The 25375-nt window shown below is 45.7% G+C and overlaps 1 protein-coding gene across 1 annotated transcript in view; it reads left to right on the plus strand.

The window, feature by feature from the left end:
- Positions 1–25375, plus strand: part of SLC3A1 (solute carrier family 3 member 1) — a 41896-nt gene that overhangs the window by 12107 nt on the left and 4414 nt on the right. Inside the window, exons 5-7 of the mRNA XM_075535806.1 lie at positions 16542–16661; positions 18748–18872; positions 22310–22505. Coding sequence (XP_075391921.1) covers positions 16542–16661; positions 18748–18872; positions 22310–22505 — 441 coding nt within the window. The remainder of the gene's footprint in view (positions 1–16541; positions 16662–18747; positions 18873–22309; positions 22506–25375) is intronic.

Here is a 25375-nt window from a genome sequence, read left to right on the forward strand (position 1 = left end):
ATGTGAAGCTACTCCTATATGTCTAATGCTTTATAAAAAATCAGTCGCTTATTTAATAATCTTACATATTGTGAATTGCCCATGTGCCCAGGATAGAGCAGTTGGCAGTTGGAAAGTTCCAGATGGAGCCTCTTGGTGGTGGAAATGGTTAAAGCTCTTAGTAGCTAACTAGAAGCTTAGAGTCCACACAGGGGTGTCTCACAAATGAGGCTTAGAGATCTGCTTCCTGTCCCTGAAAATCCTGAGACGTGACACCTAGAACTGGCAACCAGACTGCTAACACAATGTAACCGCGAATTAATGTCACTGGTCATTATGTCTAGAAAATGTGGAATTAGAGCAGGTTTGATTTGTGTATTTTCACACACAATCAATCAAGAATCCACTTTTAGTGCACAGTTCTACTCTGAGACACATGGGTCACCATGGATAGGAATCTACTCAGTGACAACTGGCTTAGTTTCCTAACTCACTCACTCACTCACTCACTCACTCACTCACTCACTCACTCACTCAGTCACTCACTCACTCACTCAGTCACTCACTCACTCACTCACTCACTCACTCACTCAGTCACTCACTCACTCACTCACTCACTCACTCACTCACTCACTCACTCACTCACTCACTGCCATTGAGTCAATTCTAACGCATAGTGACCCTGTGGGATGCGGTAGTACTGTCCCCTTTGGATTGCCCTGGTGAGTAGAGAGGCTCATCTTTCTCTGGCAGAGCGGCTGGTAGATCCCAATCATTGACCGTGTGGTTGAGAAGCCCACCGCATGACCCACCAATACCCCCAGGGCGCCTCGCTTTTTTGGCTAGGGTTGTATAAAGATGAACCGTATAACATTTGTAAAGCACTTGACTAGGTCATAGTTAAATAATCCACACATGAACAGATGGATAAAAAACATTATAAAGTGAAAGGAACAAAAGGCATGCAATAACCCTCCAAGGAGCGCTGACTGTGAAAGACCCTTGCCATAGACTGAAGGAGCCCAGCTTACAGAATGGCTAAGTGGTTGGTTGCTAATCAGGATGTTGACGGTTTTAACCCACCCATTGACTCCGCAAGAGGAAGAGCTGGTAATGGGCAATCTTCTGCCCCCCTGGGGCCGTTCTACTCTGGGCCTGCAGCCCCAGCAGCCACAGCGAGTATACTGAGAAGGCACGTTGAGCCCCAAACCAGGTGTCACAGAGCAGAGAAATACGAGTAGCTCCTCTCAGTCAACAATAGAGCATCTCGGGAGGTCAAGGTACAGAAGGAAAAAGAACACAGTGTCAGGTGGCTCATTCACTCCTCACAGAAACCCGGCAAGGAGAGTAGTTACTGAAAGGGAAACCGATGTTTAACGAGGTCACACGGATGTCCTGACCGAGGGACAGCGGGGAGATGGGATAACTGTCAGATGAGCAGGTTCCCAGACCCGTGACCCCTCCCTCCTCTGTGCCCTGCCCCTGGGGGGTTAGCACTCTTTTGTTTTTTTTTTAAACCAAGGGTCTGAGCAGCAGTAGGGGCTGCTTTCCATCTTTTGTCTAAGTAGAGGGGCTTCATACACACACAGACACACACACATGCACACGTACACGCACCCCCCCGCCCCCGCCCCTCTGCGCCTTTGAAATGCCCCCTCCTCATTCAGAAGCCAACCTGCGGTTGATGTCATGCTCATCACATGAGGGAGCGGCCTTCCCACGTCCCAGCCTTGCCTTTTTCGGGCCACCGGTCTGGCAGCGTCAGCCATCTCAAAGGGATAGCTTGTCTCTCAAGGCTTCATGGAACTGGATAACCTGCATGTTGAAGTCTTCTTTCGTAAAAAGCGTTTGCTTGGTCATTGTTGGTGAGAATACACACAGCCAACCCCCCGGGCACAGTTCCTACAGGCCAGCGACCCTGGCAGCGTGCTGGGCTTTGAGTGGTGCGGTTATCCTCACCCTCCTTTCTTCTTTATGTTATTTTATTATAAAACAAAACAACTTTTTCTTATGATTTAGGTGCAGAGGACGTCATCCGCTTTACGTTCCGAAGTTGATACACATTTTGTTTCAACTCGAGCATCTCATTCCCCCCAGTGAACCATCGCCGACCTCACGCTGCCCAGTGTTTCCCATTTCCACCCCTCCTGCCTTCCTCACCCTCAGTCCCTGCGGAAACGCTGCCCTTTTTATCTTCTGTGCTTGATGATGCTACCGCGAAGTGTGGGTTCTCGTCCAGACCTGGAAGAGGGCTGAGGGTCATAATCTCGGGGGAGAGGGTCCCACCAGTCTCTATCTGACCAATAAGCTTTGAGTTCTGTTCCATATTTTTCTTCCACTCTAGATTCGGGACTTCCTCATGTGCTCCTGATTACAGACGTTGGTGGTGGGAGCCAAGCCCCTCTAGTTCTTCTGGTGTCAGGGTTGTATGAGGTTTGCATGGTCCGTGAGCCCATGGGACTGCTTCCATTGTCTTTCCATTTTCATCGCTTTTCGGTCCCCTGGATGAAGAGAAACCTCTATTTGCCCCTAGATGAGTGGTCATGAGTTTCTAAGGCCTCAGTCACTACTTACCAAAGAGACTGTAGAGCACTCCGTGTTAAGCCAATGGGCCTTGGTGTCCCGACTTTGGTTCTGAGGCCCCAGGCCCAGTAACTCAAGTGTTTAATTATAGTTAATTTTTCTTATAACTTCAGGCCCAGGAACTCAAGTGTTTGATTATAGTTAATGTTTTTTATAACTTTATCTCCTGGATGCTCCAGCACATCCAAGGATACATTGCAAGCAAAGGTAAATAGACACATATCCGTATCCACTGTCAAATCCGCGGCTAGACTGCCACTGTCCCTCCCACACCTGTTTAGTATGGGTCTGTCCAAGCCTCTCCTTGTAGATCACCACTGGGCAACTCTGTGTACCTGATGCTGTTCGCGTCAGTTGCCTTTAACTCTTGCAAACGGACCAGTGTCTCTTCTGCCTCCATTATTTTTCCTCACCTCCCTCTTACTGGGTCCTGTCCTCCCTTTCACCCGAGTTCACATCAGTCTGCCTTCTAGCCTGCGACTTCCCTTCCCCCACTCTCCTCCCATTCCTGGTAACCATGAAAAAAAATGTGTCTTCTAGTGTGAAAGCCTTCTATTGACCTTTTGTGAGAGGCTCAGACCATATTTGCCCGGTTGGGATTAATTTCACTCCTCAGTATCCTCTGTGTTCATCCATGTTGCGATGTGTTTGTCAGATTCATCATTAGTCTTTCCTCGTGCGTAGTGTCCCACTGTGTCTACGCACCAAAGTTTATTTATCCCGTCTTCCTCTGGTTAGCACTTGTTCCCATCTCTTTGCTATTGTGAATAGTGTTGGGAGAAATATGGGTGTGCGTATATCTGTTTGGCTTATATTGAGTAGGTGGATTCCTGGGTCATATGGTATTTTTATTACCAACTTTTAAAGGACAAAACCCCTTGAAAGTATTGAAAGCAAAGCTATTACCCTGAGGACTAAGGTGGCCCAGACACAAGTACTGGTATGTTTAATTGCTACACATGTATGTGAAAGCTGAGCATAGAATAAGGCAACAGAAGAAGAATTGATGCATTTGAATTATGGTCCTGGCAAATAGGGAAAGAACCGTGGACTGCTAAAAGGACAAACAAATCTATCCTGGAAGAAGTACAGCCAGAATGCTTCTTAGTGGTGAGGGTGGCTAGACTTTGTCTCGCATACTTTGGCCATGTTGTCAGGAGAGATCAGTCCCTGGAGAAGGACATCGTGCTTGGTAAAGTAGAAGGGCAGCAAAAAAGAGGAAGACCTTCGATGGGATGGATGGACACAGTGGCGACGTTGCTGGGCACGGGCACAGGGCCGATTCTGCGGACGGTGTGGGACCGGGCAGCGTTTCATGCACACTGGTCACGAGGACTCGACCGCACCTGATTACAACGCACTGCTTCCCCGGTTCCCCTGCTTTCCCCCTGGCCTCGCCTCACGACCCCCTTAGTTCCCTGGCTGGTCTTGGGAGTTGCTGTTGCCAGTATGAGCCCACAGAGAGAGCCTCAGGGCTTCCCATCAGTTCATGCTAGTTTGAGAAGGGGTCTTTCTACCCCAGATGATTCTCATAGAAATCCCCTGGGAATTCTGTGAAAGTGTAGATTCTGCTTCCATAAATTGAGTAGAAAGGCATAGTCTCAGCAGGGGCTCAGAGGAATCCCTTAGGAGAACACAATACACAGGAAAGATGTTGCTCACGAATTAAGCTAAACTATGATTTGTTTGAAGAAACCTTCAGAAGACATTTGTGGTTTAAGGCTTAAAGACGAATTTAAGGCAACGGTTTCAGGGTTCTTCTAGGCTCCAACTCTCGAGAAAAATGGGACACCCTGAACAGGGTAAATTCTGTCCTCCGCGCTCTCCCCTTGCTCAGTGTTTCTTCGCTGACTTTGAGCACGATGATCAGCAATGGGAGCGGGGCTCCATCCCGTTCCGGTCTTGGGGCCAAGAAGGCAGTCGTTCATGGAGGCAGTCAGCCACACGCTCCATGTCTTCCCTCTGTCCCTACATCGTCTTCCTGTTTCCGCAGTGAAGGAGACCAGCTGTTGTCCCTTGGATGGCCACTCGCACGTTTCTGAGACCCCAGACGCTATGCAGCAAGCTAGGAGGCAGAGCAGCCGCATGGACATGTTAGCCCAACCAATGGGGATGTCTCATGAAGCCATACCCTGAACCTCCAAAGCAAGTAGCTGAGTAACTCCCCCTCCCTGCTCCACACAAAATCGAATGTGTCAGGCAACTGGCCAATCATTTGATTTCTTTCTGTCTCCGAGCAGCAAGGGGTTTAAGGAGAAAAGAACGAGAAGGTCCACAACCCGGGACGGTGTGATGTTTTGAGAGATAGGGAAGAATTGAGGACGCAGTGTTCTCTCCCCAGGATCGCATTGCACCCATCCGTGTGCGTCACCCAGACCTGACACAGCCATGCAAGGCGACTGTTCCCACAGCAGGCGCTCCGGGAGAGCTTCACTGGAGTACAGAGGGGGTTAACAGCCCAAACCTGCAGCTCGCTTTTCTCACCTGGCTGAGAGCATAAATACATAAATATTTTTTCAACCATGAACTGGATTATCTGGGCGAAAACAGATTCCCAGAAAGTAACCATCCAGCCTTAGCCATTCGGTCCCATCCAACAAAGGTACTCTCTCTGGAAGGAAGCGACAGCCCCCACAAACCACTTCTGTGGCACACTTGTTGGGTCAATGTGCAGTAGTGCTGACCCACAGGGGATGAAAGAGGAAATGCTGGCTTTGGTCTAGAAAACCAATGTCCTGCCGCTTCCTGTTCACAACAGCGGAGTGTGTGGTGTTGCCCCACCTTTCCATCCCAAGTTACCTGGACGGTTTGCAGCCATTTTTACCCCGCCCCCACCCTGGTTTTCTTTCAGGGTTTTCTCTTGCCAGAGTAGCAGGCACCTCTGGGGTAGACTTGGTCTTTGAAGACCTCAAAACAAAAAAGTACAAAGTTAGGTACCGAAAACCAAAACAAAACATTGACTTAGAAGGAGATCTGGAAGGGGCCCATGCAAGTGCTTGATGGGAAGTTTGCCACAGAAATCCTTGGATGGTGCCAGTGGCTATGGAAAGGTTGGAGGTTCAAGTCCTTCCTGAAGTTCTTCAGAAGCAAGGTCTGGTGATCCACTTCTGAAAAATAAGCCCTTGAAAACCCTCTGACCCCCAGTCCTACTCTGACACTCATGGGATCCCCGTGAGCTGGGATCGACTTGAGGGCCCCTGGTTTCAGTCGGCCTCAGATGCCACCAAGATCCAGTTCTACAAGTGAAATGCCTTGACATTTGGGTGTTGAACTCTAATGCTTCAGTTATGGAAGGCTCGGTGCTCATGTGCTGTACATGTTCCTGAGAAACCTTCCATGCAGCGAAATCATGCAACAACAATAATAGGGTGTATGAGGAAAAGATAGGGTTGCCAGATTTACAATCAAACAAGCGACAGCAGAATCTTCACTTGAATTCAGATTTTAGGTAAAAAGGAAATGATTTTCCCACTTGGACATAATTAGTCTAAAAATTATACTCTATTATATTGTGGTTGTTAGATGTCCTTGAGTTGATTGCTGACCAATAATGACCCTTTGTGACAGAGTAGAGTTGGCCCCATTGGGTTTTCTTGGCTGGAATCTATGGTTACATGGAACAGTATTTGCTGTTTATCGAGGACTCAGATGTTCCTGGGAAGCTTGTGTTTTATCAGGCCGCCCTAAACATAGCCGGCAAGATAGTACACTTCAAAACCTCTACAACTTTGTAATCAGAGCACGCAGAACAATGATTGTTCCTGGAGGGAGGACATGGACAGTCCAGACAGGCCGCTCAGCTGGGCTGAAGGTATATGTGCGCACAGTGGATGTGACAAACAGAAACCAACAAGCCCTCGAGAGAACAGCCATGCCATCTGGACGAGCCAGGCTGGGGGTGTTAGAATATGCAGATGGAAGCAGCGCCCTGAACCAGTAAGCTGCTGTTTAGGTGACTGGGAGAGGGGGGAGACAGATCAAACCCCCTTGAGGTGAGAGCCTGGAAAGCTGGGGACCAGAAGGAGTGCACCTCTTTCAGTAGGGGGAGCAACCTAGGGCAAACACTTGCTTTCCATGCTCTTAAAACAAAGCTGATAGGGCTCGACTAGATAGTGCAGCCATCAAGCTGAGGACTCTGGTCTATCTTGAGTCAGGTTATGTAGAATTCCCTTGTATTACTCAAAGGAACCCTTGGGGGTAGAGGAGTGAAGTAACTTTTGGACTTCTGACTACAAGTTTGGTGGTTCAAACCTTCCAGCCGCTCTGAGGGAGAAAGATGAGGCTGTTGGCTCCCATGAAGAGCTACAGCCTTAGAAACTCTTAAGGAGCACTTTTCCTTTGTCCTATGGGGTCGCTGGGACTGGGAGTTGGAATGGACTCGGTGGCAGTGTGGGCGCACCACGCCGACCCTCCTTGACTAGCAAAGATCACCGTGAAATAGTGTGGCTTCTGTTCAACTCCCCTGTGGGCGTCTTGCCTCACAGAACATCTGCGATCGCAGATCCTCACCGGAAGCTCTTGGTTTTAGTGGATGCTCATGCGCAGCCTGGGTCCCCCTTCACTCCCAGTCTGCAGCTTATTCTGAGGGACTCTCTGGGCCTCTTTGTTCCTCCTCTCAGCAGGGTGATTAACATTCAGTTTATGGTAATCCCACATAAAGATTGGCCCAAGCAAGAGAAGGCAGAGCCACTGTTGTGTGCAGAGAGGCAGTCTGGGGTCTGGTGCAAGAGGGCCAAGCTGAGGCCCAGGCTGTGAGGTTCCTCATACCCTCTGTCCCCATGCTTGGCTCGCTGGCCCACTTCCTGCTCTGATGAAATTCCCACATGGATATCAAGTCAAGTTCAAGCTCTCCCCGCTCTGGGAGTTGCCTCCGCTCTTAATCTTGATCTTTGTGGGGTGCCTGTGGGCTGAGGAGCCTCTACTAGCTGTGCTGTTGAATTGGGCGCTGCCTTGCACTATTAGGTAACCCTGTCCTGTCTCAAGTGTCACCAGTTCTGTAAACCCCTGGAGGCCAGGAACAGGCTGTGTTCTTCAGTGTCCCTGCAGTATCACGCCCCATTCAGGCTCAATGCTTCCTTCTTTCATGGCACAGTTGGGTCATTAAGTTCCAGGGACTAGCAGAGAAACAGAAACAAAAGGGGCCGACTTACCAGCAGTCTACTGTGAGAGAGTTTCACAGCCTGCGTGCTTCGTGGGTGGTGTGTGTGCGTGTGTGTGCGCGCGCCCTCCCTCTGCTACATTGCAGGACCAAGGTGGAAACTTGGACATAGGGAACATAGGTCTCTGCCTAGACTCCAGGTTCGACCCACCTTCAGTAGATACTGTAAACTCCAGGCATCTAAGTCAGAACATGCCGCCTTCCTCCTCTTCCTTCCTAGTGTGACCCAGGCAGCCTCCCTCTTTCACCTCTGCCCATCCTCAGAACAGATCCAGCTTCTGACCAATCCCTGCTGTCAACACCACTGTCTCTCCTTTCAAGCCTCTGGCACATCCAGCGTTGACCGCTATCGTGACCTCTGCACTTGCACTGTGGCCTCAATCCAGGCTTCTTTCCCTCCCAAGCTAGCTTTACTGAGGGCTAAGTCCCATACCAAGAGGGTTAACCTTGTAGAGTGTGTGATCAGTGTTTCACCACTGTACAGAATAGGCAACCATCGTCACTGCTTGAGAACGTTTCACAGCCCCTAAAGAGGCCCTCAGTGCGCTAGCCAACATTCTCCAGTCTCTCACTGCCACCCCCGCCCCCGCTCTACGCACACCATGGATGTTAAAATATGCTTTCCTATAAGGAATCATATGACATGTCATCTTTTGTGACTGGCTACCTTCACTTAGCAACATGTATTCAAGGTCCAGCCCCTTTCATGGTTGAATCATGTTCCGTTTCATGGCCAAACCACATTTCATTTATACATTCATCACGGAATGAGCATTTGAGTTGTTTCCACTTTTTTTGGCTTTTATGAATATTTTGGCTTTTATGAAAAAGGGCATATATGTGTGTGTGTGTGTGTGTGTGTGTGTGTATACACACATAGATACATACAAATGCACAGGGAGATTTAGATCATGAAAGTGGCTCACACAGTCATAGAAGCAGGTAAGTTCAGTCCTGTTGACGTCTATGGGTCAGATATTAAGTGGGAGGCTTTTCCTGACCCATGTTGTCATCAGGGCTGATGGACTGGAAGTCAGAAGACCACTGGCTGATCGGCCAGATGGCAGACCGCTGCTAGCTTCCAGGATCTATAGGCAACGCATTGGACCACTGGCTCCCATCCAAAGACCTGGAGGTCAATGAGACAGATTGCAAGATCCATGGCAGGGAGGGGAGACAGGTCTTTCCAGAGTCTGCTTCAGTAGGTGCAGGCCACATCTCCGAGGTCAGTTCCTTTCCCTTACCGTCCATACTTCTTCTAATTGCTTGGCTCTCACAGCAGGTACCATGATGGACTTGATTGGCCTGTTAGGTAGTTATGGGAGGGAAACAGGGCTTTGGACTCCCTTAATGAGTTACAGTCACAGAAACTGACAGAGACAGTCTTACCCAGGCCCACAGGGTCGCTATGAGTCGGCATCCACTTGATGGCAGTGTTTATGAATGAGGCCACATCATGGGCATGACCGGCCCGAACTGCCAACCCACTGAGAATCCTGACCAAGCCAAGTTGACACAGAAACTGACCATCACAGGCTGCTATGAACATTCATGTATAAATCTTTGAGTGGAAATGCATTTTCATTACTCTTGAATATTCAAATAAAATTCCATATTTGAATAAGGAAAGAAAAGTCCACTCCCAGGTGCGGGATTTCTGGGTCATGGGGTGACTCTAGCTTAACATTTTGAGGAACTGGTAGGCTCTTTGGTTTAATTTTCACATACCAGATCCTTTAAAACCTGCAGCCGACCACCACCTAACCTTCAGAGGCTTACAACGTTTCAGAGCAGTGGTTCTCAACCTGTGGGTCATGACCCCTTTGGGGGGATTGAACAACCCTTTCACAAGGGTTGCTGGATTCATAACAGTAGCAAAACGACAGTGATGAATTGGCAAAGAAAATAATTTTATTGTTGGGGGTGGGGGTCACCACAACATGCAGAATTGTCTGAAAGGGCCGTGCCAATAGGAAGGTTGAGAACCTGCTTTATAGGCTTCCTATCACCTATGAACAAAGCCCAAGGTTTTTCATCAATGACCAGTCTCCACATGACAAAGTCAGCCTCTCCCCTTCCACCCTTGCTTTTGCCTCTCTGACAACTCTGCCTCCTCTTTTCCTTCCTCCTGAACCCCCCATGTCTCCCTCTTCTGACCGTCCCACAACACACGCCCTGATTTCTCTGCTGAAATGCTGGCTCCTCAACTAAACCTACTTCCCCTCCTTCCGCGCCATACGCCACCAATGTCTGTCCCTTTAATTGCCTTTGTTTTGCTCTTTTTTCTTTCTTTTTGAGAAGGGCTCAATTTTATTTGAATGTCCGAGATGTTTTCTGCTGGGAGCTAAATTCGAGCAGCGATCCCATGAGTTACATATTTCTCATCTCTATATTTTGAAAGGGAGAGCTGCTAATCACGAGGTCAGGGTTCTAAACCATCAGCCACTCTCTGGGAGAAGGATGAGGCTTTCTGCTCCTTTAAGGATTGACTGCCTTTGTCAACCCACGGGGGCCGTTCTACTCCACCCTCCAGTGTCTCTGCAATGTGGCCTGGACTCCATTGCTCTTCCACAGGTCGCCCTCTGCACCACCAGCTCCCTAGTGTGCAGGGACTCCGACCCAAAATGTGGGGCTTCTTGTTAAAACATTGTGAAGAATTCTAAGCTAGGGGAGCAAAGAACATCTTAGCTTGGCAGCAAGATGTACCTGAATGAAACCAGTAGGATACTGACTTGGAGACTCGTGGACCACAACGCTCTACTATCTGAGGGTGTGCATGGCAGCCCCTGCTGCATCTTCACTCTTTTTCATGATTGGCTTTAGTGATGGTTGGTTCTTTCTATTTTGGTTTGCACTCCTCCCATATCAGTCCTAACAGGAAACCCTTTAACATCTAAGCACTTCACTTTTTATTTGCTTTTCTGGAACAATGAAATATTTAACGATTTTTACGATTAATGCATCTCAATTTGCAGTGAGCTTTAAGAATGAGTTGAGCCTACAGAAGGTAGGATGCTTGTAAAGTTTCTCCTGAATCACAGCTTTCATTGTGTGTGTCTGTGTGTATGAATGTATAATTTGAGTGTAATTCTCTAAACTTTGGTAACATGTTGATAACATAAATTACAAATATAGCACAGTGAACTCAAATATGAGTGGGACTAACCTTCTCAAATGAAGAAGAAAGGAGGACATTTCCAGAACAACCAGTGTCAGTGGAGCTGCCATCTGGAAAAGGTCAAAGGGCATCATTTAGGCTGAAACTTAAGGACAGTAGACAGTAGCTTGAAGTCATAGGAAGACATCAACCACACTGACGGAAAGAAGTAGCCACATAGTCTGAGAAAGGAGAAAAGCCATTATCACTGCATTTCAGCCTGCCACTCCTCTTTTAGCTGCGCACATGCAAAACACAAATGCAAAAACAATCATTACCATTCTTGTATACAGACGTAAGTTGTGACAATAGCGACAAAGATGGGAGAAAGAGTGATGTGTAGGACTTGACTTTTTTGTATATTATTGAGGTTAATTTGATATTGACTCAAAATAAATTATATGTTTCAAATATTATTAATAATCCCTAAACTAACCACTAAGAAAACAACTGAAAATAAACAGGAAAACTCATCTGTCTGCTATTTGCCAAATGGTGCCCTTTAGTTCTGGAGATAGAGAGGTGAAAGCGAAAAGATGGGAAAATATGCAGATAATAAGCAAAACAGAGCTGCAGTGTCTAGTGTTTATAGTATTGTCAGAAAAATAGATTTCAAATAAAAAAGTTTACAAGAGAAAAGGGCATTCGATATTGATTTGAAGATCAAACCATCAAGTAGATAGTCATATAATCTACCAACAGAGCCCCAGAATATATAAAGCAAAAACTAACAGAAATGGAGAAGTAAATGAGTCGATACTAATAATTAGAGTCTTTAAGACACTGCTTTCAAAAATGGATAGAGGAACTAGACAACGCATGCAGTAGGGAAATAGAGGAATTAATCTAGCCGACATGCACAAAGCACTTCTCCCAGACACAGCAGACGATGCATTCTTCTCAAGGGCACGTAGAAAAGTCTTCAGATTACAATCTATGTAAGGCTCACATATCAAAAAGATTGAAATAATGCAAACTACCTTCTTTGACCACAATGGAATGACATTAGGAATTAGTAACAGAAGGAAAATTGGAAAGTTCCAATTTGTGAAAATTTAAAAATGCACTCTTAAATAACTGAATGGACCAAAGAGAAATCACCAGAGAAATGAGAAACTGCTCTGAGGGACGTGGAAATGAAAGCAACTTACCCGACTAGTGGAATGCAGTCCTCCAAGGGCAACAGGCAAGTTAGAGAGCCTCAAACCAACCTCCTAACCTTGCACCTTAAAGAACTAGAACAAGGAAGCGAACAGAGTACAAAGACAGCAGAAGGCAGGAAAGACTGAAAACAAGAGTAGAGGTCAATCAGAATGGCAGTGTCTTAGAGAATGTCAACTAAACCAAAAGACTTTTAAAAAAACTAACAAAGAACCAAGAGATGAGAGTTAAATTGATAAAAGAAGAAGATGAAGAGGGGGTCTTACTATTGACCTTAGAGGAACGAAAAGGACCCTATGGTAATACAATGAGTAATTGTATCCCCCAAAATTAGTTTGTCTGCCCCAATGAAAAGGACAAATTCCTAGAGATGTATAAATGACCAAACTGACCCAAGAATATATCGACAATCTGAAATCATTTATAACAATAAAAGTTATTGAATCGGTAATAAAACACCTATCAATGAGAAGTCCAGGCCCAGATAAATTTACTTGTGAATTTTACCAAATATTTAAAGAACATCAACAGAAGAGGAGGGAACCCTACTAGCAAAGCCAAGCAAAGACAACACAGTAAAGAACATTATAGACCAGTATTCCAGGTGGAGTCGTGTTATGTGCATTCAGCCACTAATCACAGGGTCAGCCATTCAAAAGCACCTGCCATGATGAGGGAGAAATAGGAGACTTTCTGCCTCGGTAAAGAAATAGAGTCGCACAAACCCAAGAGGTAATTCTGCTTCATCCTATCAGATTGACATGAGTTGGAATTGACTCGATAGCAGTGAGTTTGAGATTGATCCCTTATGAGTATAGTTGTAAAAATTCTCAACAAAATAATAGTAAGCTGAATCCAGCAACATATAAAAAGAATCACACACCATGACCAAGTAAAATTTATCCCAAGATTTAAAGAGTGGTCCAACATAGAAATATTAATCATTAGTAGAAGGAGGAAAAGAAACCATATGTTCATCCCAATAGGTTCAGTAAAACTTTTCACAAAATCCAACACTTTCATGATAAAACTATTCAACAAACTAGGGACCAAAAGAAACTGCCTCAACATAATAATGGACATTTGTGAAAAACACGCAGGCGCATGATTTCCAGTGGTGAGAAGCTGAAGGCTTCCCTGCTTACAACAGGAACAAGACAAGGATGAGCACTTGCCACTTCTCTTCAGCATTGTTCTGCACGTTCCAGCCAGAGCGATGGACGCAGGCAAGACTAAAGACTCCAAACAGGAAAGGAAGAATTAAAGTGGTCTCTATGTAACATAATCTTACATAAAGGGGGATTCAAGAGCTAATGGAAAAATGTAATTATCTTCATTTCAATTTTTAATGAACTTTTTAAAGCCCCTTCACATTACAAACAAAACCCAGCACAAATTGAAACTATAAATGAATTCACCAAAGATAGAAAATAATGGAGAGACAAAGAAAAGACAACCCAGCTATATTTCTATTTACTAGCAATGAATAATTCAAACAGGAAATTAAGAAGGTCAATTACATTCATAATAGTATCAAAAAGAATAAAATAGGTAGGAATGAATTTAATCAGAGGTACAAAATTTATACAATGAAAACTACAAAACACTGTTGAAAGAAACTTAAGAGCTATAAAAAGGGAAACATGTTCACGAATTGGAAAATATAATATTTTTCATAGTAATACATTTCAGGGCTAGCTACAGATTCAATGCAATCACTATTAAAATCCCAAATGCCTTTTTCCCCAGAAATGAAAATAATCAAGGTTGAAATTCACTTGGGATTGCAAGGGGACCAACTAACATTGAAATAGGACAAGGTTGGAGGACCCACTCTTTCCCATTGCGACCCTTACTGTCAAGCCGCGGTAATGAAAACAGTGTGGTACTGGCCTAAGGCGAGGCACATCGACCAATGGAGTAGCATTGAGAGCCCAGTTATAAACCCACACACCTATGACCCACTGAGTTTTTACCAGAGTGCCAAGAACATTTCATGAGAAGGAAGAGTCTCTTCAACAGACGGGTGGCAGGAGAACTGGATAGCCACTGACAAAGTAGTCAGGTTGGACTTTATCGCACAGCAGGTACCCCAAAAAGCCCCTTAAAAAACCCAAAAACTAAAAGTGGACCAAAGTCCTAAATTGAAATGCATTCGTTAAGTGCTTGGCTGCTAACCCAAAGGTTGGTGATGGAAACCTATCAGCAGCTCTGTGGCTGAGAACCCCCGGGGTCTGCTCCTCTCAAGATGGCAGCCTACAAACCCCATGGACTACTTCTGCCCCATCATTCAAGGTTGCCTTAAGTTGAAATCAATGTGATTACACACAACAACAGCAACAACAACAACGGCAACAAATGAGCTAGGAAACGTTTAGAAGGAAATGAAGGGGTCCATTTTTATAATGTTAGGTTGACAATGGCTTGATAGATGTAAAACCAGTGGTACAAAGAAGAAAACAGATTGGACGTCACCAAGCTTTCAACGGTTGGTACATCAAAAGACACCCACTGACAACAGAATGGCAAAAGCAACCCATACAAGGGGAGAACCTATTTGCATATCATACATCTGAGAGAGATTTATAAAGAACTCCTATGATTCAACAAGAAAAAGGCAAGTCACTCAATGATAGAATGGGCAAAGAGTTCATGTAGACACGGCACCAAAGAAGATACACAAATGGCCAACCAGCACAGGAGAAGATGTTCAACATAATCATTGATTAGGGAAATGCAAATGAAAACTACCAGTTGGTAGTACTTAACAAAATGCCAGAAGAACAGAAAGCTAACAAGCCTGAAGGAGAATGTGGAGAAACTGGGACATTGTCAGTGGGAATGGGCAGCCATTGTGGAAAATAGTTGAGAGGTGCCTCCCAATGTTAAGCACCAGATGAGCGGATGACCGAGTGGCCCAGCAATTCTACACCCCGAAGCTGGTAAACAAAAGCATGCCCACGGATGTTCACTGTAGCACTGGTCGCAGTGGCCCACAGGCAGAAACAGCCCGCGTGTTCATGGGTAAGTGAATGGGCTGTCAAGTTGAAGCATCATTCCATCATAAAAAAAGGATTGAAGTACCGAGATCCACTACAACAGAGGAACCTTGAAACAGAACTTCTTAAAAAAAAACAACGGTTTATTGGCATGTAATTCACAAATCAAACAATTCAATAGTTTAATCATATTAAGAAGAGCTGTACAGTAATCACCACAATCCACTTTAGAACAGTTACTTTCTCCGTGGACTCTTCGTTATTAGTGCCCCCATCCCTCCCTTCCCACCCCCACCTCCCCTGCCTGACCCCCACGGAAACAGTAATCAGTTATTCTCTCTAGGGCAGTGGTTCTCAACCTTCCTCGTGCCGCGACCCTTTCATACAGTTCCTCATGTTGTGGTGACCCTCAACCATAACATTATTTTCGTTGCTACTTCATCACTGCCTTTTTGCTACTGTGATGAATCGGGCGACCCCTGTGAAAGGGTCGTTTGACCCACAGGGGTCGTGACCCACAGGTTGAGAACCGCTGTCCTAAAGATTTACCTGTCCTGGATTTCATATATAGAAAAGCATTTAAAAATCAACAAGTAAAACAGGAAAATCTCCATCAAAAAGCAGTAGAAAATATTTAAAACTAGAACAAATCCTAACTGGCTCAAAAGGGAGATCAAAGTGATACGGAGTGAAATGTTTGCCTAACTGCACCTGCAATAGTCCACTTCCCCAGGCCTCTGCATGATCGCAAGGCTGTTTGCCTCCCGGCCCGTGGTCAGAGGACAGTCACTGGAGGCTTAATCCACGTGTATTTCCCTTCACTTTAAAAACAGAACCAAACCGGAAACTTCTAAATGGGACCAAAGGGAGATGAAATGACATTACATTTCAACTGATGTCTACCCCCGCGGACTCTGCAGTAGGACACAGGCTCTGTGTGAAAGGAGCCGGGTGCAAAAGTTACATGATGAATCTGTTTCTAGGAAATGACCCAAAAAAGCAAATTCCCAGACAGAGAGCACATATGGGCTTGCAGGGGCTGGGGAGCCGCAGGACTGGGGAATGGCGGCTTAGGGTGCTGGCATGTGGGTGGAAATAGAGAATGGTGAGAGTTGTATAACACTGTGACTATAATGTGATCACACGGTCTAAAATGTTAATATTATTTTGTCACAATAAAAATATAGATGGGATGCAGAAGTCCATAAATGCAATTACTATGCTATGGTAAATTAATTATCACAGGAGCGTGGGTGGCACTGTGGTTTAGGCCTTGGCTACTGGTCACAAGATGAAGCTGTCTGCTCCTACGAAGATGTACGGTGCCGGAAGCCCCAGGCCGCTATGAATGTGTAAGTGAGCTGTCACACTGTTGTGCTGTCTGGGTCCTGTCCTTGTTTTGTAGGCAGGGACGATAGAAAGTAGTTCACAGACACAGTTTTATTAAAAAGTAGGACAAAAATGTGTGGTGAATATAACCAAGTAGTTTGTTTCTTCTGTTTAGGAAATTATCCAGTACTGGCTTGAAAAGGGCGTCGATGGCTTTAGTTTCGATGCTGTTAAATTTCTTCTGGAAGCAACACACCTGAGAAATGAGGCCCAAGTGAATGAGTCCCAGAATTCGGTAATGTTTTGCCTTAAGCTTTATTTCTTCTTCCTCAGATGATGTCATCAGTATGCATTGGGACACCATTTGCTAGGGGTGAGCTGTGTCCGGTGTACAGCGTGTGCCTTGAATGGTTTTCTGTGGGAAATACACATACAGAGGCATTTAAAACTCACCTGTCCAACTGTTGGCGTTCCTTGCAGAGCGAGGGCTTCCCTGAAGACTCCGAGAGTGACAGTGGTGCTGAGACACACGAGTGGGTGGGCAATGAAAGCGCGTTTGCTCGTCACGGTTTTGCCAGCTCACTCAAGCTGAACTGAGGATGCCTCGATTTTACAGGCTTTTTTCTAGTTCCAAGAGAGCATGGGGGAGAGGGGGCATGGACGCTTTCTGATGTCTGTTGTATGCTATGTGCTATTGACTTAATCTACTTCACTGACCTCTGCATCCTATGAGAGATGTTTTGTCTCCACGCAGCAAATCCTAGGGAGGATAACCTTCTCAGGGGTTAAAGAGATGCTAGGTGAATTCCAAGCCAAGCCCTGGAGCTAAGGAATCTGGGTTCTTTGTACTTCCCTGACCCCTTTTGGTGTAAGGGGCTACAACAGTGGGTTGCTAACAAAAAGGTTGATGGTTCAAATTTCCCAGTTCTCAGCTGGAGGGAGATGAGGTGGTCTGCTTCTTTAGACTTGGAAACAGTACGAGGCAGTTGTCCTCTGTCCGGTCTCCATTGGTTTGGTCTCCATTGTCCACACCACGGGCTCTCAACTTACCCCTCCTGTCGCACGTGAGAGATGATGTTCATGTGCCGGCCCGTTCCCCTAGTTGTTCCCCATTCTGAAGCCACTCTTCATGGAGAAGTGGAGAGGAGTCTTGAAAGGTGTCCCCAGATGATGAATTTATATGAGAGGGCTTCCAGCAGTTTGTGAGAAAATCCCCTTTTCTTTGCATTGCATTTTTGCATGAGCTTTCTGAAGCTCCCTATATATTCTATTCACCCAATGGAATTTTATACTTTCATCAAAATAAATGAACTCTAATGAATCACAATGTAATGCTGAGCCAAAAAAGACAATCCAAACATCTAATATACATGGCATGATATAATCAAATAAAATGGATAGCACAATTTACTGCCATCTTTCTAACTTTTGCCTTGTGTAGTAGATTTGTAGGTACTCAGACCTTCATTAAAAAGATTAATGAACTAATTTACTAAGGAGAGGTTGCTTATGTGTGGGCCAAGGATGAGGGCATATCATGAAATGGTTATGATTAAGCCAAAAATATTTTCCCTTTCTAAGGTATAAAGTTCTGTTTCTAGGTAGGAAAATTTTTTTTACCCTTTTTTTAGGTATGTGATTTCCAATTAAAAGAAAAGAGAGAAAAACAGGTGGTGTTTTACTCTATTTTCCCCAATAGAAGAACTTCTCCTTGGAGATGAAATCTCACAATGACCTTGAGAATTACAATGAGCTGTCCTACGACTGCTTGCGTTTCAAGTGGTGCCATGTGATCAAATCAGAACACTGGTTTTTGTGCGCTACCCAGGGAAAAACTTAAGGAATTAAATTATTCAAATAATTCCTTTCAACAGATAGCATATTTATTAAATATTAGCTATTAAAATTAATTTCAGGAGAAAGTGAAGAAATACATTTAAATGCATAATTTAACATTTTTGGAACCAGATTACATGTGACGGTAATCATGAGCGTTTTAAGTGATTCAGGTAACGCTTGTCTGTCTTTAAAAGTGCTTGAAGCATGTAGGATAACCCAGTAGCTTAGATTTCTGATGTCAATTAGACATTCAGGGAGACTTAATTCATTAGTAATCGATGCTTAAAATGGGAAATTTTAATGTGCTACAATGGGTAGTGGTCGTTGTTCGTGGAATATTCTTGAATAGCTTTATAAAGTCAGTATTTCAGTATCAAATGAAATCCTAACACTTGCAGGTGTTCCTCATGCACAGAACCCTGGAGCACAGGAGAGCCTGTGTCTCTGATTGAGCCTTTTAAAAAGAGACCATCTGCGTCCCACAAAGCCAGCTGTGAGCACCTGACACGTGAAAGACAGTAACTGTGCCCCTGTTTTCAAAGGACACGGTCACACGCTACTCCGAGCTGTACCACGACTTCACCACCACTCAGGTGGGCATGCATGACATTGTCCGCAGTTTCCGGCAGACGATGGACCGCTACAGCCGGGAGCCCGGGAGGTACCGGTAAGGAAAGAATGTGTTTGTTCTCCACTGGTGCTGCGTGTCACTTGTAGCGATCCCACGCAGCCGTGCCTTGTGGTTGGATGCCGTCGAGTTAATGCCAACACATAGCGACCCATGTGATTGCCTGGAACCTCCTGTGGGGTTTTCTTGGCTGTAACCTCTGTGACGCCATGGTGGGGCTGCGGGCTGGTGATGGGCTGCGGGCTGGTGATGGGCTGCCGTGCCAACTCACCCACCTTTCGAGAGAAGGATGTGGCTGCCCGCTTCCCTGCAGATTCTGTCTGTCTGAGGCCCTATCGAGGTGGAATCAATGCCTTGGGTTTTATGGAAGAACTTGAATAAGGACCCTGGGTGGTGCAGGGGGTTAATCAGTGGGCTGCTAACCGAAAGCCACTGGGGGAGAGAGACGAGGCTATCTGTTTCTGTGAAGATTCACAGCCTCCGGAACCCCGTGGGGTGGGGTGGGGGTGGGGGGCGCAGTTCTACTCTGTCCTTCACTGTTGTGAAGAGTTGGAATCAACTGGATGACAGTGGACGTTAGAGTTTGGTACGTCAGAATGTAAGTGTATTTTTTCCTGTTGCTTCGCTGATATTCAGCCTCCTCGGTTGTAAAATTAGGAGCCCTGGTGGCTCAGTGGTTATGCTTTGGACTGCGATCTGCAAGGACAACAGTTAAAACCACCAGCCAGCCATTCCTTTGGAGAAAGCTGAGTATGTTAGGCAGGGTTCTTTAGAGAAACAATACCAGGACACTTATGATGATATGTGTATACATATATCTATAATATGACAGATTTATACAGCACGAAGGAATGTAACAGCTAATTAGTCCACACAGCAGTACAGAGGGCTCAGACGTCCATGGAACGGTCAGTGTATTGGAAGTCAGGTTACCAACAGTCAGCAGCTCAGGTGCTGAGCAAAGCAGGCCTGGGGATGGAATATCAAACTCAAGCAATGCAAGACCACAGGGTCCATCAGCCTCGAGCTCAAGCAATGTGTGCACCAGCAGTGTGGGGAAGCAGGTCTCGAAGGAACCTCAACTCTACGACAGAAACCATGAGCTGGTTGTCCCACAGGTGGCGTAGTTCACAAGTTGAGGCAGAAAACTCGCTAAAGCAGCTGCATGCTGGTCTGATCACCAGAGAGAAAGAGAGAGGGGCAGGCCTTGCCGAGTCATTGATCTCTCTGCCCTCCAATCAAACTGTGACCCATTAATCCCACATGTTCCTATTGGCCAGGTTGTCATAATAAACCTACCTATCACCATGAGGCTTTTGACAACTTACAGAGCATTCTGACCCTGCCCTACAGGGTTGCTATGCGTTGGCAAATGGTGCTAATCACAGTCTCTGCTTCGGAGGGTGGGGGGTTGAAAATAAATTATTAAAAAGGTAACATGCTAGCTGAATGAGCCATTGACTTTGGTTATCCTTATGATTTGACCTATAGTGTCCTTGTACCCTATGGCTCTAAATGTCTCAGCTCCCTGTCAGTGGACACAGTTTGGGGAGGAGATGGGCCTGAGCTGCAGTGTTACTGTGGGCTGGTTGGTTAGCACAAGTGCCAGGTTCCACATTAATGAAAAGGCAACATCCATTCCCCTCTGAGGCCGTCTTAAAATTAAATGAAATAAAAGTGTATGTGTGGCACATACTAAACACTCAGTAAATTATTGTTCTTACTTTGGCATCCTTGGTTAAGTGCTAATCTACAAACCTATGGTTGGTGCTTCAAACCCACCCAGAGGCACCTCAGAAGAAAGGCCTGGCGACCACCTTTGAGGATCACCTTTCAGCCAAGCAATAGATGGGCCTCTAGGGTGAACAATGACACAAGTGAGGACAGTGCTGCTCACAACAGTCCACTTTGCCAGCCCAGGCAGGTAGCATTTGCCCGGGTGCCAAGTTCCGGTGGACGGGCAGGAGCAGACAAGAAGGGCAAAGTGAAGGGGAGTCCAGGGGGAAGTAGTAGCATGCTGTTAGACTGGGCATTGCAACAAGGGTCACAAAGCACTCTGTGTACAGTTTCTTTTTGAACTGTGTACAAATTGGTGCAATGTGAAATTAATGTCAAATCACGATAAAAATTTTATTATTTTCACAATAAAATGTTTTTTAAAAAGGAGAAGAAAGGCCTGGTGATCCACACCTGGAAAATCTCACCCTTGAAAGAGTGTGGAGCACAATTCTCCTCAAGGCAGGGGCCAGTCTGAGTCAGAATCGACTCGATGGCAACCGACTGGGTTTGGTTTATATAGGCATCCGATAGGAGCCCTGGTGATGTAGCGTTACTTTTTGGACTGCAATCTGAAAGGTCAGTAGCTCGAAACCACCAGCCTCTCCGAGGGAGAAAGATGGGGCTTTCTACTCCCACAAAGAGTTACCGCCTCAGAAACCCAAGAGGCAGTTCTACCCTGTCCTAGAGGGCTGCTGTGAGTCTGCATCGACTTGAAGGCAGTGAGAGAGAGATCACCTGGCGGGATTAATCGAAAAGGAATGAAAGAAATCCTTTCCTTCCTTAAAATAGGTATTCGTCCCATTTTACAGATAAGGAAACTGAGCTCTGAGCATGTACGTCCTGAGCAGGCAAGTAGTCACTGCCGAGCTGGGATCTGCACAGCGGCAGTTGGGAGTCCAGAGACTGTGTGCCTAACCATTACCACGCTGCTTCATCCGTGTTGACCGGGGTAGGCGCCAAGCTTGTGAATTTCCTCAAGAGTAATGGGTTTTCAGTAAGTGAGAGATCGTCCACTAGCAAGACCGACATGAACAAGCATTCGAATACAAGGGGGATTTGCTGAGAGACGCCTCACGTTATATGTAGACATAGCCAGTAACTTCCATGCGGAGGAGGTGGGGATTGCTGAAGAGCCTTTATGGAAGCTACTGAGTTTCCATCAGGTTATGAAAGAAGGAAAACTTATTGACTGAGATCCAAACAGGCTTCTTCTTGTTGTTTTAATTATTGATGGGGATTAAGACATTTTAAAATCAGTCCATGGTTCAATCACATCCAACAGAATTGCACTTTTGCTTCCACAAGCAGTTTCCAAGCATTTTTCTCCCTTTTTGGACCCCTTGATGTCATCACCCCTACCCCTGCTCCCATCTCTGTGCCCCTCTCCTGTCCCAAATCCTTATTCCCCTTGCTGACTCTGTAAGTTCACCGGTCCTGGTTTTCACCCAAACAGGCTGCTTAACTCAGGCATTTGGCCTTGTATGATGCTTAATTTCATCTTTGTTCACTGAAAAATCGTCCAGGAGGCCCAACGTGGTGTTTCTTGAGCATCTGGCTTGCTTCTCCTCCTCAGTGAGCTCCAGGCCCATATGATTTCTAGTGCCCTTTCATTTCAGTTCCCAATCCTGCAAACAGCTGTGGAATTTCCCAGTCCCCCCACAGGCCCTAAGGACTTCGAACCCTGCCCACTCTTACAGGTTCCTGGGGACAGAAGCCAATGGGGACAGCATTGACAGGACCATGATGTACTACGGGTTGCCTTTTATCCAAGAAGCAGATTTTCCTTTCAACAATTACCTCACCACGCTTGATACCCCTGGGAACAGCGCACTGAATAAGGTTATCATGTCCTGGATGGAAAACATGCCTGAAGGGAAATGGCCTAATTGGATGGTAAGTGCTCCCAGTCGGCTCAGCCGGCGCTGTGTAGATGTGCCTGTTGAACCAGGATGAATCTCGCTCTCGTGGTTCGTGAGGTTGCCCTGCTGTCGTTCAGTGCCATTCAGGGGGTTCTGACCCATGGCGATTCTCTGTCCAACAAACAGAACAGACCACTGCCAGGTCCTGGCCGTCCTCTCAATTGTCCCTACACTGGAGCACATTGTTGCAACCACTGTGTCCATCCATCTTGTTGAGGGCCTTCCTCTCTTTCCTGAGGATGATGTCCTTCTCCAGGGACTGGCCTCCTCTGCCAACACGTTCCAAGTATGTAAGATGAAGTCTCGCCATCCTTGCCTCTACGGAGCACTCCTGCCGTACTTCCTCCCAAACAGGTTGCTCTGGGGTTGTCATGGATGGGGCAGCAAACAATAACAACAAACACCTGAACAGCTCTTGAGTCTCTTGAATCAGTTTCTCGGCACCTCTACCATCTAAAGCAGACACACCCAACCTCAAATTCACTACCACTGAGTTGAGCCTGACTGTTAATGACCCTGTTGGACATGGTAAAACTGCCCCTGAGGGTTTCTGAGACTAACTCTTTATGGTAGTAAAAAGCCCCATCTTTCTCCCTTGGAACAGCTAGTGGTTTTGAACTGCTGACCTTGCCGTTAGCAGCCCAACACATGACTACTACCCCACCAAGAATCCTAATAGTCATCCTAGAGGAAGGGAAATAGTATGTATGCACATTCTGATTGTTTATACTTTCTATTTTCTTATCACTAATTTGACTGTATACTCATGTGCTTACTGACATTTATGCCTTCTTTGGGGGAAATATGTATGTATATATATATTATTCATTTGGGCTATTTATTGAGTGGTAAGTATTCTTTATTCTGGATGTGATTTGCAAGCTTTTTCTCCCATTCTGTGTGCTGTTTTCACTTTGATGTTTTGTGCTTTGAAACCCTGATGTTTCCATTATCATGTTGTGTGCAGAAACCTGAGCCCCCAGTTTCTGTGTAGTATGTTATGAGTTTGGATGTTCATCGCAAGAGTAGCAGCACCACCAACCCCTCTGAGGGAGAGAGGGGAAGAGTTTCAGCCTCTGAAGCCCACAGGGGCAATTCTACTCTGTCCGAAAGGATCAGAGTCAGAATTGACTCGATGGCAGTGAGTGAGTGAACGACATAGAGACCAACTGGATGGCTCCTAACAACAGTTTATTGTGGATTTCCTAAGAGTTTTTCCAGGTAATATCATGCCATTTGTGAATATTGATGGTTTTACCGTTGTTCAATCAGGATGTCTTGTTTTCTTGCCCCATTTTCCTAGCTCAGATATCTAGTAAATGTTGACTAGACGTGATAATAGAAAACATTCTTGTCTTGTTCCTTCTCTTAGGGGAACACATTTGGTCTTTCCACATATTAAGCACGTTGTTGTAGCTGTGGGTGTTTTGTAAACCCTTTATCACCTCAGAGCCCAGGGGGCGCTGCTGAGTAAGTATTAAACTGCTAACCACAAAGTTGGCAGTTCAAACCCACCAGCTGTGCTTCAGGAGACAGATGAGGCTATCTGACCCCATCAAGATTTACAGCATTGCAAACACACGACCTTCTACTCTGTCCTATAGGGGCTTTGGGCATCAGCATGGACTTGATGGCAATGAGTTTGCTTTTGGTTTGGGACCGCTCACAGCTTGTGAGAAGGCCCTACGCATGCCCATTGCTGTAAACTACTGACCCAGAGAGCTTGTTCCCTGATTTTAATTTTGGGATAGAAAGTGACTTATGTTCAGAAGACTTGAGAATCACGTTTCTGTTGGATGCTCGCAAGACATTGAAAAGAGTAAGTTGATGTAAGATCTGACTTAATTCTATGGATATATAAAAAAATACCATACAGTAGTGTGCAAAAAAGTCAAAGTGTAAAGTTGTCTTAGTACAAAATGAAACTCTTTCTTCCTAAATTGTAACACATCCCATTCCAGGTTCAAATTCTCCCTCTTATGATTATCTTGAATAAATGATGAAATGTCTCGGCTAGTTTTGCCATTTGTGAAACGTTGTTTTAACACCTGACAGTACTTCAGTGGAGAAGACAGGTATGAACCACAACCAAACAAAAACAAATCCACGGTCATTGAGTTGATTCCGACTCAAAACGACCCTCCATAGGGTTCCCATAGCTGTAAATCTTTCCTGGAGCAGACAGCTTCACTGGCTCCTGCTCCCTACCTCACCCCCATCTCCTACCTCCCAGAGCAGCTGGTGAGTTTGAACTGGCGACCTTACAGTTTGCAGCTCAATACTTACCTGACATCACCACCACCACCACGGGCCTAAGGAAGGAACTCACTGCCATCGAGTCGATTCCAACTCATAGACTTACAGATATATTTCAACATCCCTTTCTGGACTATATAACTTTGTTTTTAAAATATTGGTTTCTTTTTTAACCGTTTGTTCTGAATGTCTGAGTCAAACCAATAAAAGGGGTATCAGAAGCATTTCTCCCACCTGTTCCCTTGTCCTGCTCTCCGCAGGGGAACATGTGTCTCTTTTCCTTTCTTTTTTTTTTTTTTTTTTGAGTGAGGTAGTGAGTGAGAGTGGGTGAGAGAGTGAGTCATTGAGTGAGTGAGGTAGTCAGTGAGAGAGTGAGATAGTGAGCGAGTGAGTCAGGTAGTCAGTGAGAGAGTGAGATAGTGAGTGAGTGAGTCCGAGCGAGCGAGACTGAGTCAGTGAGTCGCGTGTCTCTTTTCCTGTTAGCGTTTTTTTGATTCAAATGTCAGCACATCTGACTAGACTCGGTGGCCAGGACGGTTGGTTGGTCACTTACCGAGCTCCAGGTGCCCACAGCTGCCCCGCCTGGCT

This window comes from Tenrec ecaudatus, chromosome 17 (genome assembly GCF_050624435.1).
Source record: "Tenrec ecaudatus isolate mTenEca1 chromosome 17, mTenEca1.hap1, whole genome shotgun sequence".
Lineage (NCBI taxonomy): Eukaryota > Metazoa > Chordata > Mammalia > Afrosoricida > Tenrecidae > Tenrec > Tenrec ecaudatus.